At 41.1% G+C, this 14,467-nt stretch overlaps 2 protein-coding genes across 2 annotated transcripts; both read left to right on the top strand.

Moving 5' to 3' along the window:
• The first annotated feature begins 688 nt into the window (after positions 1-688).
• On the top strand, positions 689-9,198 carry LOC106605325 (toll-like receptor 2 type-2). Its single transcript, XM_014200815.3, has 2 exons — positions 689-877; positions 8,186-9,198. Exon 2 carries the CDS (start codon positions 8,193-8,195, stop codon positions 9,189-9,191), a length of 999 nt encoding a protein of 332 aa, XP_014056290.2. The 5' UTR covers positions 689-877; positions 8,186-8,192; the 3' UTR covers positions 9,192-9,198.
• Positions 9,199-9,384: 186 nt separating this feature from the next.
• Positions 9,385-13,699, top strand: LOC145879531 (toll-like receptor 2). Its single transcript, XM_082975330.1, has 2 exons — positions 9,385-10,555; positions 10,769-13,699. The coding sequence occupies exons 1-2, from the start codon at positions 9,395-9,397 to the stop codon at positions 11,255-11,257; spliced, it is 1,650 nt and encodes a 549-aa protein (XP_082831456.1). The 5' UTR covers positions 9,385-9,394; the 3' UTR covers positions 11,258-13,699.
• The last annotated feature ends 768 nt before the right edge of the window (positions 13,700-14,467 follow it).

Raw genomic sequence — 14,467 nt, 5'->3', positions numbered from 1 at the left:
TTTCTCCCAAAATACAACCCCCGACAAACCCCCATCCCCCTCTCTATTCTATTAGGATCGTTTCAATCCATTTCCCATGAAGTTAGTTTCCTATTTGGAATGAAGAAGAGAAACAACTAATTGTATTCAATAACAGACAGGCTTACTGATCGACTGCCAGAGATAGCCACACGAAACAAAATCAAAACACCTGCTACATACTAACATAACAGTATATTAATCATCCATTTTATAAGGTTCAGGCTTTCCTCTGTGCAAAGACAACCACAATACAAGTATATCTAATGACATGTCTCACTAAATCAATTTAATTGCCAGAGAGGTTTTAACTATGAACTTTGAAGGATCTGACTTAGCATTTTCTCCAATGTGTTACAATACCCAGGGTGGAATAATAACAGAGACAAAACTATTTCAATGTACTATTGCACAAGATGGCCCCATATCTTACTTTCCCCACAGTCACCTCAAAAGACAATGTATGCAATTAAAGGTTGCAAACCCTGGCAGTAGTGCTTGACTTGGACTGAAATAGGTGCCGGTACTCATTTTGGGTGCAGGTACCTTTTATATTTAGGTGCAGGAGCTCTGCAATACTTTTGAGCTAATATTCCATGAGGTGCGGTAGAACATTTGAGGTGTCGGTACACAGCTCCAGCTGGCTCCTGAATAAGTCAAGCACCGCCTGCAGGAAAGGGAATGGCTTTATACCCCACATTCCACATTCCTGAGCGCTTACAAACAGAGCAATGTGGAAAATACAACTTAAAGGGCTGGTCTTCTTCCTTCATGATCAGTCACAGACAACACATGTAAATGTGTTGTTGAAAACGGGTAACTGAAGGGCTGAATTGGTTCACTAATATTTCATCTTAAGGTGAGTTCTGAGACTTTGTCTGACTACTTTATGTAAAATGTTGATTGTTTTAACAGTATGAAGATATTCACAGTAGGGAGATGGTGATAGCACCAGCCATTTTCACTAATGTAGATATTTTTGAGATTCACATTACCTCAAATATTTTAGCAGTAACTATTTTTGCACTAAGGGATGTTTTCACAAATACCAAACAGTTGGGCATCAAGGGAAAAAAAATCTAGATATGCAAATTTGAACTGTTTAAGTGACTGAGAAATCAAACAAGTTAAAGTAAGCATGTCTAGACAGGCTGTATAAGACAATTATAGAACCACACTGCGATTATAGAAGGAGTCACCATCATGAGCTTTGTTCTGTCAAATGTTTCCCTCAAGTCCAGGAACAGCGATCTGCCAGGTGGATGAGGGTGCGTTTGACTCCATTAATATTGTGCTAACTAACTGAAGGACTCATGTGAGGGCCATGGTTTCGTGCAGTCTGTGCAACTGAGACATTTTATCACATATGTATTTAATGTTAATGTGTCAGGGTAAAACTTTATATTGAAGACCTTTGACCAGTTCTCTTGAAAAACAGATTCTGTCAATGAGACTAACCTGTATGAAAAAATATTAAATATAATTGTAAAAACTAGAGCTCAAGTCAAAGTCATAACTTAACAGTATGCGTGTCAGGAAATCAGACAACAGACAGTACCATGACAGAATAGTTTGGGGCAAGTCATTACCTGGAAGCATGTGTTATTTCATAGTTTTGATGTCTTCACTATTATTCTACATTGTAGAAAATAGTAAAAAATAAAGAAAAACCCTGGAATGAGTAGGTGTGCCCAAACTTTTGACTGGTACTGTATGTCACTCATTTGTAGATAATAATTAGCCTATCAAAAGTGAAGTTTTGTATTTGTAGTGTAAATCACACATATTTGGGTAGGCAAGTCATCTGATCCCAATATTAGACATTCAGAAGCACACAACCAGTGTGTTATGTGTTATAATGGTTAACCAGGCTAACTAACAGAGTTCATGTAGCCTATTAATACTCTAAACATCTAGGTTAGAGGCACATAGCTCAGGGTTGACTGCTCTTACCTGGTGGTAAGCAGTAACATTAAGTAAATAGAGACCGGCTTTAGAAGGAAGCTCCTCCTACTTTCCAGTAAAATCATCCTCACCTTCTCATCAGCCACTCATTGCGTCATATTTATGAGTTACCATGCAGTCTGACATTGGTCCGTGGGACATTAATCAATCACTCAGTTATAGTTGGCTGATATTGATTTCATCACTCTGCAAGGTCTAGTGTTAATCTAAGCAGTTTTTAAAGGAGGAAGACCTTTCCTGAGTTCCTGGTACAATAACAATAAGATTGGTAAATACTTATATTGAACCATTTCATGATTGGCCTATGCTTTATTTTGGTCATTATGCTGGGTTATTATTTTGTGATGGGGTTATATTCATGTAAGGCATTTTACTGAATCAATATTAATGACATGGTTGATCTTTTTTCATTCATTTGTAGGAATAGCCATCAGTGTTGGCTAGAGAACTGATTCCTCTAAACTACTGGTACAGTAGGTATCATTGTGAAATAAAGCTATGATTTTTTTTTTACACCCTTAGAAACATAGAAGGGCATATTTCCTCTATGTTAAATTACAAAACAACCCCACATAGTAAGGAAATATTTACGAGTCAAGGAACCCTGCCAGATATGAATGTCAGTGATGGCGATGGACCTCAGAAAAAGAGGTCAAGATAAAGATAAAGACAGCAGTCTAACAGACTGCCCAATGAATTATAAACATCATAAATTGACCCCTCCAGCAGAAAGAAGGCATTCATTACCTAAATATTTACCTCTATATTGAGAGCAGAACTCTGACCTGAAGTTTGAAAGGGTTAGTCGCAATTGCTGGTCTCCAGGAAGTATTCCATATTTACATTTATATTTACGTCATTTAGCAGACGCTCTTATCCAGAGCGACTTACAAATTGTATACAGTAAACAAAGTGGAGGCTAATTAAATACCTTAGACATTTTGTTATCAAAAATACAATATGCCACAGATAAAAAATTTAAAAAATCCTGAATCTTTATTGAGAAAAGCAACGGCTTCTGAAAATAATTTTTTGTTTGTTTTATGTTTCATCAGTTGAAATTATTCAAAATATCATAAAACATTGATAGAATACCAAACTTACTGTAGGCCATAGCAGGGGTTCCCAAACTTTTTCACTCGGGGCCCCTTTCATTTTATTTTTTTTATTTCACCTTTATTTAACCAGGTAGGCTAGTTGAGAACAAGTTCTCATTTGCAACCTGGCCAAGATAAAGCATAGCAATTCGACACATACAACAACACAGAGTTACACATGGAATAAACAAAACACACAGTCAATAATACAGTAGAACAAAATAAAACAAAAAGTCTATATACAGTGAGTGCAAATGAGGTAAGTTAAGGCAATAAATAGGCCATGGTGGCGAAGTAATTACAATATAGCAATTAAACACTGGAATGGTAGATGTGCAGAAGATGAATGTGCAAGTAGAGATACTGGGGTGCAAAGGAGCAAGATAAATAAATAAATACAGTATGGGGATGAGGTAGGTAGATAGATGGGCTTTTACAGATGGGCTATGTACAGGTGCAGTGATCTGTGAGCTGCTCTGACACCTGGTGCTTAAAGCTAGTGAGGGAGATATGAGTCTCCAGCTTCAGAGATGTTTGCAGTTCATTCCAGTCATTGGCAGCAGAGAACTGGAAGGAAAGACGACCAAAGGAGGAATTGGCTTTGGGGGTGACCAGTGAGATATACCTACTGGAGCGCGTGCTACGAGTGGGTGCTGCTATGGTGACCAGTGAGCTGAGATAAGGCGGGGCTTTACCTAGCAGAGACTTATAGATAACCTGTAGCCAGTGGGTTTGGCGACGAGTATGAAGCGAGGACCAACCAATGAGAGCGTACAGGTCGCAATGGTGGGTAGTGTATGGGGCTTTGGTGACAAAACGGATGGCACTGTGATAGACTGCATCCAGTTTGTTGAGTAGAGTGTTAGAGGCTATTTTATAGATGACATCACCGAAGTCGAGGATCGGTAGAATGCTCAGTTTTACGAGGGTATGTTTGGCAGCATGAGTGAAGGATGCTTTGTTGCGATACAGGAAGCCGATTCTAGATTTAATTTTGGATTGGAGATGCTTAATGTGAGTCTGGAAAGAGAGTTTACAGTCTAACCAGACACCCAGGTATTTGTAGTTGTCCACGTATTCTAAGTCAGAGCCGTCCAGAGTAGTGATGCTGGACGGGCGAGCAGGTGCGGGCAATGATCGATTGAATAGCATGCATTTAGTTTTACTTGCGTTTAAGAGCAGTTGGAGGCCACGGAAGGAGAGTTGTATGGCATTGAAGCTCATCTGGAGGTTAGTTAACACAGTGTCCAAAGAGGGGCCAGAAGTATACAGAATGGTGTCGTCTGCGTAGAGGTGGATCAGAGAATCACCAGCAGCAAGAGCAACATCATTGATGTATGCAGGTTAGAGAGTCGGCCCGAGAATTGAACCCTGTGGCACACCCATAGAGACTGCCAGAGGTCCGGACAACAGGCCCTCCGATTTGACACACTGAACTCTATCAGAGAAGTAGTTGGTAAACCAGGCGAGGCAATCATTTGAGAAACCAAGGCTGTCGAGTCTGCCAATAAGAATGTGGTGATTGACAGAGTCGAAAGCCTTGGCCAGGTCGATGAATACGGCTGCACAGTAATGTCTCTTATCGATAGCGGTTATGATGTCGTTTAGGACCTTGAGCATGGCTGAGGTGCACCCATGACCAGCTCTGAAACCAGATTGCATAGCGGAGAAGGTACGGTGGGATTCGAAATGGTCGGTAATCTGTTTGTTAACTGGGCTTTCGAAGAACTTAGAAAGAAAGGGTAAGATAGATGTAGGTCTGTCGCAGTTTGGGTCTAGAGTGTCATCCCCTTTGAAGAGGGGGATGACCGCGGCAGCTTTCCAATCTTTGGGAATCTCAGACGATAGAAAAGAGAGGTTGAACAGGCTAGTAATAGGGGTTGCAACAATTTCGGCAGATCATTTTAGAAAGAGAGGGTCCAGATTGTCTAGCCTGGCTGATTTGTAGGGGTCCAGATTTTGCAGCTCTTTCAGAACATCAGCTATCTGGATTTGGGTAAAGGAGAAATGGTGGGGGCTTTGGCGGGTTGCTGTGGAGGGTGCCGGGCAGTTGACCGGGGTAGGGGTAGCCAGGTGGAAAGCATGACCAGCCGTAGAGAAATGCTTATTGAAATTCTCAATTATAGTGGATTTATCGGTGGTAACAGTGTTTCCTAGCCTCAGAGCAGTGGGCAGCTGGGAGGATGTGCTCTTATTCTCCATGGACTTTACAGTGTCCCAGAACTTTTTTGAGTTAGTACTACAGGATGCAAATTTCTGTTTGAAAAAGCTAGGCTTAGGTTTTCTAACTGCCTGTGTATATTTGTTTCTAACTTCCCTGAAAAGTTGCATACGGGGGCTATTCGATGCTAATGCAGAACGCCACAGGATGTTTTTGTGCTGGTCAAGGGCAGACAGGTCTGGAGTGAACCAAGGACTATATCTATTCCTAGTTTTTTTTTAATTGAGTGGGGCATGCTTATTTAAGATGGTGAGGAAGGCACTTTTAAAGAATAGCCAGGCATCATCTACTGACAGGATGAGGTCAATGTCATTCCAGGATACACCGGCCAGGTCGATTAGAAAGGCCTGCTAGCAGAAGTGCCCCTCTTCCAGCATTGGGGAACATCCCACGCCACGTCGATTTCTATGGGCACAAGCACTGTTCATGACATAAACTGTTCACAGCTCTCTTGTTAGTGAATAGAATTTTGCAGGTTTAAAGCTCATTTCCTGCAATTCTACACATTTTGTCATGGGGTGCAAATAACATTTTGCAGTTTTAAAGCTAATTTACTTGCAATTCTATACATTTTACCATGTCTAATGTGTATTCATCTGATATTTGAGTGACAAAAAATGACAACAATATTTATGGGCTAAAAAAACGACATTAAAAAAACATTAGCTGACATGAGCTAGCTGATCTGGACATTTCTGACAAGTTATAAATAGCTCTCTAAGGTATGCTATGACTAACATGAAAAGCGGAAGTGATGATGTACTACCCAATTTTGAAATTGCACCTTGTGCATTCTACTATTGCAACTTTCAATAGTAAGTTTAAAGCCGGACTTAGTTTTCCCTAGGTTTGGGAACCATTGGCCTATAGAACAACAGTCAAAGGGTTCACTGGTTCACTTTGATGAGATGTCAGAATATGTCATCCACGACAATCAGTTATTTTCTTAAATATTGGTGAAGAAAGTGTTGGCCGATAAGTCAGGTATAAATATAATGAAGCAATAATTCTGAAGCCAGTCAATATTTATTCATTACATAAATGTTTACTCCCTTCTTGTCACTCACTGGATACAATTTTACTAAAACTGTTTGTTCTACATGGTAATAAAACTTGATATATTGCCCACGTGAAGGTAATGCCAAAACAGTGAGTTACCGTTGGTTTGTAGTGTAAATAAAGGAAAGAATTATGAGGACTTGGGGGATTGTATTTAACAGCCATGAGCAGAGAACTGTGTCTTATGAGGGTTAGTAGAAACAATCAGTCATGAGAATTAGTCTGCAAGAGGATTTTAATCTCAGTCAAGGAGGATGAAGCAGTTCACTCCCTTGTGTAAGGCATATCAACACATCAGCTGGTCTTGAACAGATACTGTAACAGCATCACCTCCACTAACAGGTACAGTTAAACGTTTTTAAAAGATGTATCTTTAAATATACTTTAAAGGTTCTCCATTGAGCATGCATTTTAGCCCATAAATAGGTTTAAATCTGGGTCCTGGAAATAGCCCCCTAGAATTGCATATATTCTTTTTTAGTTTTGCTGTGGAAATTTGAGCATTTCACTTCCCAACACCACAACAGTAGTCTGAACTAAGTCAATAGACCAGGTGGGGTGCATGCCAGAACTAACATACAGTCCGTGTTGAGAAATCTCACGTTCAATTGGCATTTCCTCATTTTATTGCCCACAAAGCGAGAACTATACATAATGGGCAGGAAATTATTGGTTGTTGGTATTCTTCATCTGGTTGCTTTTTGCCTATATTATCAATACTTTGCTGACTTCTACACTAAAGCCTAACTTGAAAGATGCACACTGTTGGACCATTCTTCACTGCAAGCATGTTACTATTCAACCTGTAATAATCAAGACAGTGATGGTAAACATGGATGTAAACATCAAATCAAATCACATTTTATTTGTCACATGCGCCGAATACAACAGGTGTAGACCTTACAGTGAAATGCTTACTTACGAGCCCCTAACCGACAGTGCAGTTTAAAAAAATATGGATAAGAATAAGAGATAAAAGTAACAAGTAATTAAAGAGGAGCAGTAAAAAATAACAACATATACAGGGGGGTGCCGGTACAGAGTCAATGTGCAGGGGCACCGGTTAGTTGAGGTAGAATGTACATGTAGGTAGAGTTATTTAAAGTGACTATGCATAGATGACAACAGAGAGTGGCAGTGGTGTGGAGGGGGGGGGGGGGGGGGGGGGCAATGTGAATAGTCTGGGTAGCCATTTGACTAAATGTTCAGGAGTCTTATGGCTTGGGGGTAGAAGCTATTTAGAAGCCTCTTGGACCTAGACTTGGCGCTCCGGTACCGCTTGCCGTGTGGTAGCAGAGAAAACAGTCTATGACTAGGGTGGCTGGAGTCTTTGACAATTTTTAGGGCCTTCCTCTGACACCGCCTGGTATAGAGGTCCTGGATAGCAGGAAGCTTGGCCCCAGTGATGTACTGGGCCATTCGCACTACCCTCTGTAGTACCTTGCTGTCGGAGGCCGAGCAGTTGCCATACCAGGCAGTGATGCAACCAGTCAGGATGCTCTCGATGGTGCAGCTGTAGAACCAAACATGTATCCATAGATAAGAGTGTCATGGCAAAATTTCACAAATCCCTTCTCTTGGCTTTGAAACAGAAATGTGTGGGTAATGTTGGGCACAGACACATCAATACTGGGTAACATCAGAGTGAAATCCATTTTCTCCCTCCCTATTTCCTCTAATTGTAATTGAGGATTGAAGGACGTAAAGAGGAGACTATAGTCAAACTTCAAATGATAAAGACCTAGAGATTGCAATAGATGTTTGTTAACAATCTTGTCAATCTTGTAATTTGTTAAACTTGACAGATTTTTACATTCCTTTACAGATCCAAAATGTGCATGCACACAATGATTCTACTGGGTTTTGTGTGGTTTAGTCCACCACTTCTTGTGATCCTTGCATCACCAACCCCTGCTTCGAATGAAAAGAGAGGCCCCTGTCAAATCTACAACTCTGGTCGCTCCGCAAACTGCCTTGGTCAGCGACTGGATCATGTTCCATGGAAACACCTCCCTTCCACGCTTGAAAGGATAGATCTATCCTACAATGAACTTCATGCCATTCGTGTTAATTACTTTTCTCGCCTACCTCATCTTCGTGTCCTCGAGCTGCAGTTCAACAACATCTCTGTGATTGAGGACCGTGCCTTCCACAACAACCCCCTCCTGGAGCATCTTAACATCTTTAACAACTCCCTAGAGGAAATCCCTGCCAACGCCTTGCAGGACCTCTTTAATCTAAGGGAACTCCTTATGTCGAATAACCTTTACACCCAGGCCACATTGTCAGCTGACGTTTTCTCCAGATTGACCCACCTCAAGGCCCTGTCCATGGGCGGCCCCATGGTCAAGGGTCTAAGGAAAGGGGACTTCCAGGCATTGAGGAACATTCAGTTGAATGACTTTGCCATTAAAACTTCATCAAATATCAGTTACTATGAACCGGGTAGTCTGAAGGTAATCCAGACAGGTAGAATGGGTTTTGACATGGCCATAGATCAGAAGCCGAATTTCCTACCTTTGATTCTACGAGACTTGGCCAACAAGACTTTCAGTCTCATCCAATTCAGGAACCTCTTTGAGTTCATGTATTACTTGGGAGATGAGGATATTTTCAGAGGCTTGCAAGACATCAAAGTAGATTCGCTCATCTTTCACCGTGGAAAATTCAATGAGAACCTTATGAGGATGGCTCTGTTAAATCTACAGGTCACCCCCCTTAAACGTCTGACACTTCAATACATTGACTTTGCTCGCTCGCCCAACTTTGTGGATAATGGCTTGGCCTCCAGTATCAAAGACCTTGCTCTGAGTAGACTAAATCTGTGGTAAGCATATCTTATTCTACTATTCTATTACAAAAGCACTATGCAGACATTTCTACCCAGAAGATGCAAAAACAAATACAGGTTCCTAGTCACAAGTGTATTTTTTCATCAATTGAAATCTGTTTCCATATCTATGTAGTGTGAAAGTACCAATTATGTTTTATTCATGCTCCATTACTCCTCAGGCACATCAGTAATCCAGATATTATGCGTTTTGACTGGCGCTTCACATGGTTCAACAAAGTCCGACTGCTGTCCATTCAGAATGTCAACTTCAATTCTGTGCCTTGCGATGCCTGGCTTAATATGGAAGACATGGAGGTTTTGGACATATCAAACAACCGCCTGCCGGACAACATCCTCTTCAACCAGAGATGCGACTACAGGGGCACCATGCCGGCTCTTCGTTCCTTCAATGTCAGCACCAACCAACTGACCAGCCTTCAGGACTTAGCCTCCCTGACCAGGGAGTTCAAACAGTTGAAGGTCCTGGATGTTAGCCACAACATGCTGGGCTCTGCTGAGGAGAGTCGCAACTGTAACTGGACGCAGAACATCACCCAAGTGATCGCACACCACAACCGATTCAAAAGTGGTGCCCTCCAGTGTCTGCCCACCACAGTACAATTCCTGGACCTTTCGTACTGTGACCTGGACCAGCTGGACATGGCCTACTTCCGACAAACCATCAGCCTCAAGGAGCTACTGCTCAATGGGAACAAGATCAAGTTCATCCCCTCTGGGTGGAGAAGTCGTTCCTTGCAGTCACTGGCTCTGGATGGGAACTCTTTTGGGCTCATCAGCATGGGCTACTTCCAGGACATGCCCCAGCTGTCTCGACTGACAGCAGGGAACAACCCATTCCACTGCACCTGCGACCTCCACGCCTTTATCCAGGAGACAATTTCCAAGGGGAAGGTCAACATCACTGACTGGCCAGAGAACTACAAGTGTTACCATCCAGAGGCCCAGCTCAATACCGCTGTGGCAAATTTCTTCCCGGGTCACGTGGCCTGCGATGTCAGACTGGTCATCATCATCTGTGTGGCTACTACTGCTGCTGTGGTTTTAGTGTTGATGCTTATATGCTACATATTCAATGTTCCCTGGTACACCAAAGCCACATATCAGATCCTCAGAGCCAAATACAGGGCTCATCAGGAAGGAACATCTGGAAAATCACAGATCTATGCTTACCATGCATTCATCTCCTACAGCCACCCAGATGCTGACTGGGTCAGGGACCAGTTGTTGCCCTGCTTGGAGAACAGCAAGCCCCCCTACCGACTCTGTATCCATGAGAGAGACTTCATGCCAGGAAAATGGATCATCGACAACATCATTGAAAATATTGAGAGCAGCGAAAAGGTAAGGTTGAGGACCCACCAAGACAAGTTAGAGGTGTTTTAACAAATAAATAGTAACAGACTTTTGAATATAAAAGGTCAATTGAACAACCCAAAATGTCAGATGTATGTTTTGTTTAGGTTTGTATCCTGATTCCTGCACTGTGCATTTGCCTAAAATTTAGGCCCTAATTGAATACACCCTATCCTCTGAATTTTTTGTTTCCAAATCCAGGTCATATTTGTGCTGTCACACCACTTTGTGAACAGCGATTGGTGCAACTACGAGCTCTACTTTGCCCAGCAAAGAGCCATCGGCAAGACCTTCAGCGATGTTATTCTGGTGGTTAAAGAGCCCATCGACCCTGAATCTCTGCCCAGCAAGTATTGTAAGCTCAAGAAGATGCTGAACACCAAAACGTACCTAGAGTGGCCCCAGCAAGTCACGCAGCAGACCTTCTTCTGGGCTCAACTTAGGAGCTGCCTGGGCAAGCCCACAGTGACTAGAGAGCAGGCTCTTAGTGGTAGGAGCAGCAGTGTATCCTCAGTGGGTGTTGTGCCTGTGATAGAGCTCCCTCTAGAGGATGGGAAGCCAGCGATAGCTATGCCAAATTTAGACAGAGAAGCAGGGCTCCACAAAGTAGTTCCTCAGGAGATCAAAAATCTTTCAGCGAGAAGTGCAGAGTTTTATGGGCAAAGACCAATCCCTGTAGCCGTGGCATGAGACAAAATAAGCCAAGAATGTAGCTTGTAATGTGTAAAGTGTCCCAAGACCAATCTCTCTCTGAAGTGCTGAGCTTGAGTGACTTCTTGGCCATGCTGTGGCAGATAATGTTTTCCAAGCTGCTGGTAGCGTTAGCAAGTGTTTCATAATGATGACAGTGAATAACATGATCTGTCGGCCACCCACCCTCTGACATGTACAGTGCTTACTCCCCCTTGAAACCTTTACATTTTGTTGCGATACAAAGTGGGATTGAAATATATTTAATTGTAATTTTATTGTCATTGATCTACACAAAATACTCCATAATGTCAAAGTGAAAAAAAAATGTTCTATAAATGTTAACAAATGAACACAAATTAAATAACTAAAATATGGTCGTTGCATTTAGTTCAGAAGTAAAAATCGGCTTAACAAATCACATAATAAGTTATATGGACTCATTTTGTATGAAATAATAGGGGTTGATGTGATTTCTGAATGACTACCCTTTCCTCTGTCTCCCACACACACACACACACACACACACACACACACACACACACACACACACACACATACATACATACATACATACATACATACATATACATACACATACATACATACATACAAGGAAACTGCTTAGGGATGTCAACATGCGGACATTGCTGATTTTAAAACAGCTACAGAGTTCAATGGCTGTGATGGGAGAAAACTGAGGATGGATCAACAACATTGTAGTGACTTCAGAATAATGACCTAAATGACAGAGCAAAATAATAATACAAATACACAAAATACATTGTTTTCCAAAACATGCATATGTATGCAACAAGGCACTAAAGTAATACTGAAAGAAAAAGAAACACGGCAAAGGAATACACTTTTTGGACTAAATGCAAAACCTTATCTTTGCGGCAAGTCCAACACAACAAATCACTGAGTAACTGCCTCCTCATTTGCAAGCACGGTGGTGGCTGCATCATGGTATGGGTATGCTTGACATCGGCAAAGACTGGTGAATTGTTCAGGATAAAAAGAAACCGGATGGAGCTAAGCACAAAATCGTAGAGGAAAACCTGCTTTAGTCTGCTTTACACCAGACACTGGGAGATGAGTTCAAATGAAGCAGGACAATAACCTACAACACAAAGCCAAATCTACACTGGAGTTGTTTACCAAGAAGACAGTGAACGTTCCTGAGTGGCCAAGTTACAGATTACTTAAATCTGCTTGAAATTCTAGGGCAAGACTTGAAAATGACTTTCTATCCATGATCCCCAACACCTTCCCAGACTTGAAGAATTTTGAAAAGAATAAATGGGGAAATATTGCACAATACAGGTGTGCAAAGCTCGTATAAGACCTACCCAAGAAGACTCACAGCTGTAATCACTGCCAAAGGTGCTTCTAACATGTATTGACTCAGGGGGGTGAAAACGTATCTAATCAATGTGTATAAATGTTTTATTTTTCCATGATGTTAATAAAAATAAAAAAAATTCGACCACTTTGACAGAGTATTTTGTGTAGATCGTTGACAAAAAAAGACCATTAAATCCATTTTAATTCCACTTTGTAACACAATAAAATGTGAAGAAATCCAAGGGGGGTGGTAGACATTTTCTATAGGCACTGTAAGCTCTCTGCCCCATGTGCTCTCTAAGCGACCCAGGCCAAGGGCCCTGCTGACAGGTGCTGAAAGACCACAAACTCAACAGCTCAAATGGGATCTCCCGTGTCACACTTGAGATAACAAGCAAGGTGCCAGGGAGATGTGGTGACAGGTGTCATGCAGCGTGGTTACACTCCCAACACCACTCGGCCACTGATCACAATTACTGTAACACATAATGGATGCCATTTAGCAGACACTTTAATCCAAAGCAAATGACATTTTATGTGCACGTGCACATACACATGCCACGTAGAATCCGCTCTGCCATTTCAAAGGGTATGCAAGCCACAAATCTCATATGAAAGAGGGAACCAGTGGGGACTGCATGTTAAATGACAGTTGTTTAGAATGAAAACTTTAGCTTATGCAATGTATTCATGTCCAGTAATATTGAGAAAAAATGTGATCCAAATATTCTAAACAATATAAATACCATTATAATAATGAAATATAGTTTCCTAAATATGTTTTACTTTTCTATACTCTTTACATGCTTTAATGTACATGTGAATGTTATTGTTAATGTGAATGGTATTATCTAATTAAGTAAATAACAAATTAGTTAATTGCTTATCATAACATATTGCCTAATGCAAATGAATTTAAGCCAATAACTCTAATAAAACAGTGGTGTGTTTTATACTTGACGGTTGAGTGGGTATTTAGAAATAGGGATGTGTTAAAATGCAGTGTAATTCTGTTTTACAATATCAGTGTGAAGGGCTGCTTTGTGAAACCTGCCAATATTTACAAGTGACCAATAGATGACACCCTTTTACATCTTCTGGAAGTCACATTTAGTTGGTGTGTGTGTGTGTCTGTGTGTTTTGAGGAAGAGATCCGACTTACAGTATATCACATTAACTTTGCAGTTGTCAGACTTGATATAACAAACAGCATCTGCCTGTAGTTTTATGCCCAGCGAGACAACAAACATGACATAATGCCACAGGGGTCACATGAAGTTCAGATTGATTTTAGTAACGATTCTGGGAAGAATATGCTGAGATCCTTTCGCATGGGATATTACTATCTGGGTGTAATATATATTTTTATTTTATACTATTTTGATATCTTGCAATGCTTCCAGATTCAATATCCAAATATTTTAACGTTGATTTGATGTACAGTATTAAATATGGCTGTTCCTATTCTAGTACGTCACCTTTTGTGTTTTTCCAATTGTTAAATGAGAAAATTGCTACCCAGACTAAATCAAAATGTATTATGTGCTGGCTATTTACAGAAATTGCCACCTGAGCACAGAACATAAGAAGAAAACATGCATTTTTCAATCCCATGTGCATTATCATTGCTACCTGTATTTTCAGTATTCTGGAATAATAAGTGTGAACTGTGTTTATCAACAAAGATAATTGAAGGTACGATTAAGTTGAAGCTTGCACAGGCTGTAAGAGATTCTAACAGTTGGTTCTGCTTCTCTGCACAGTAATGAGAGATGGTGGCTTTAGTTTCCCACACAAAAGGGAAAGGTGAGTGCTCTTTTTCCGGGTCACTCAGGTTGACATCTACTTAAGTGAGATCACCTC

Source organism: Salmo salar, chromosome 05 (assembly GCF_965601325.2).
Source record: "Salmo salar chromosome 05, fSalSal1, whole genome shotgun sequence".
Lineage (NCBI taxonomy): Eukaryota > Metazoa > Chordata > Actinopteri > Salmoniformes > Salmonidae > Salmo > Salmo salar.
Note: the sequence above shows the minus strand (reverse complement) of the source record. Positions and strands in the feature narration are given on the sequence as shown.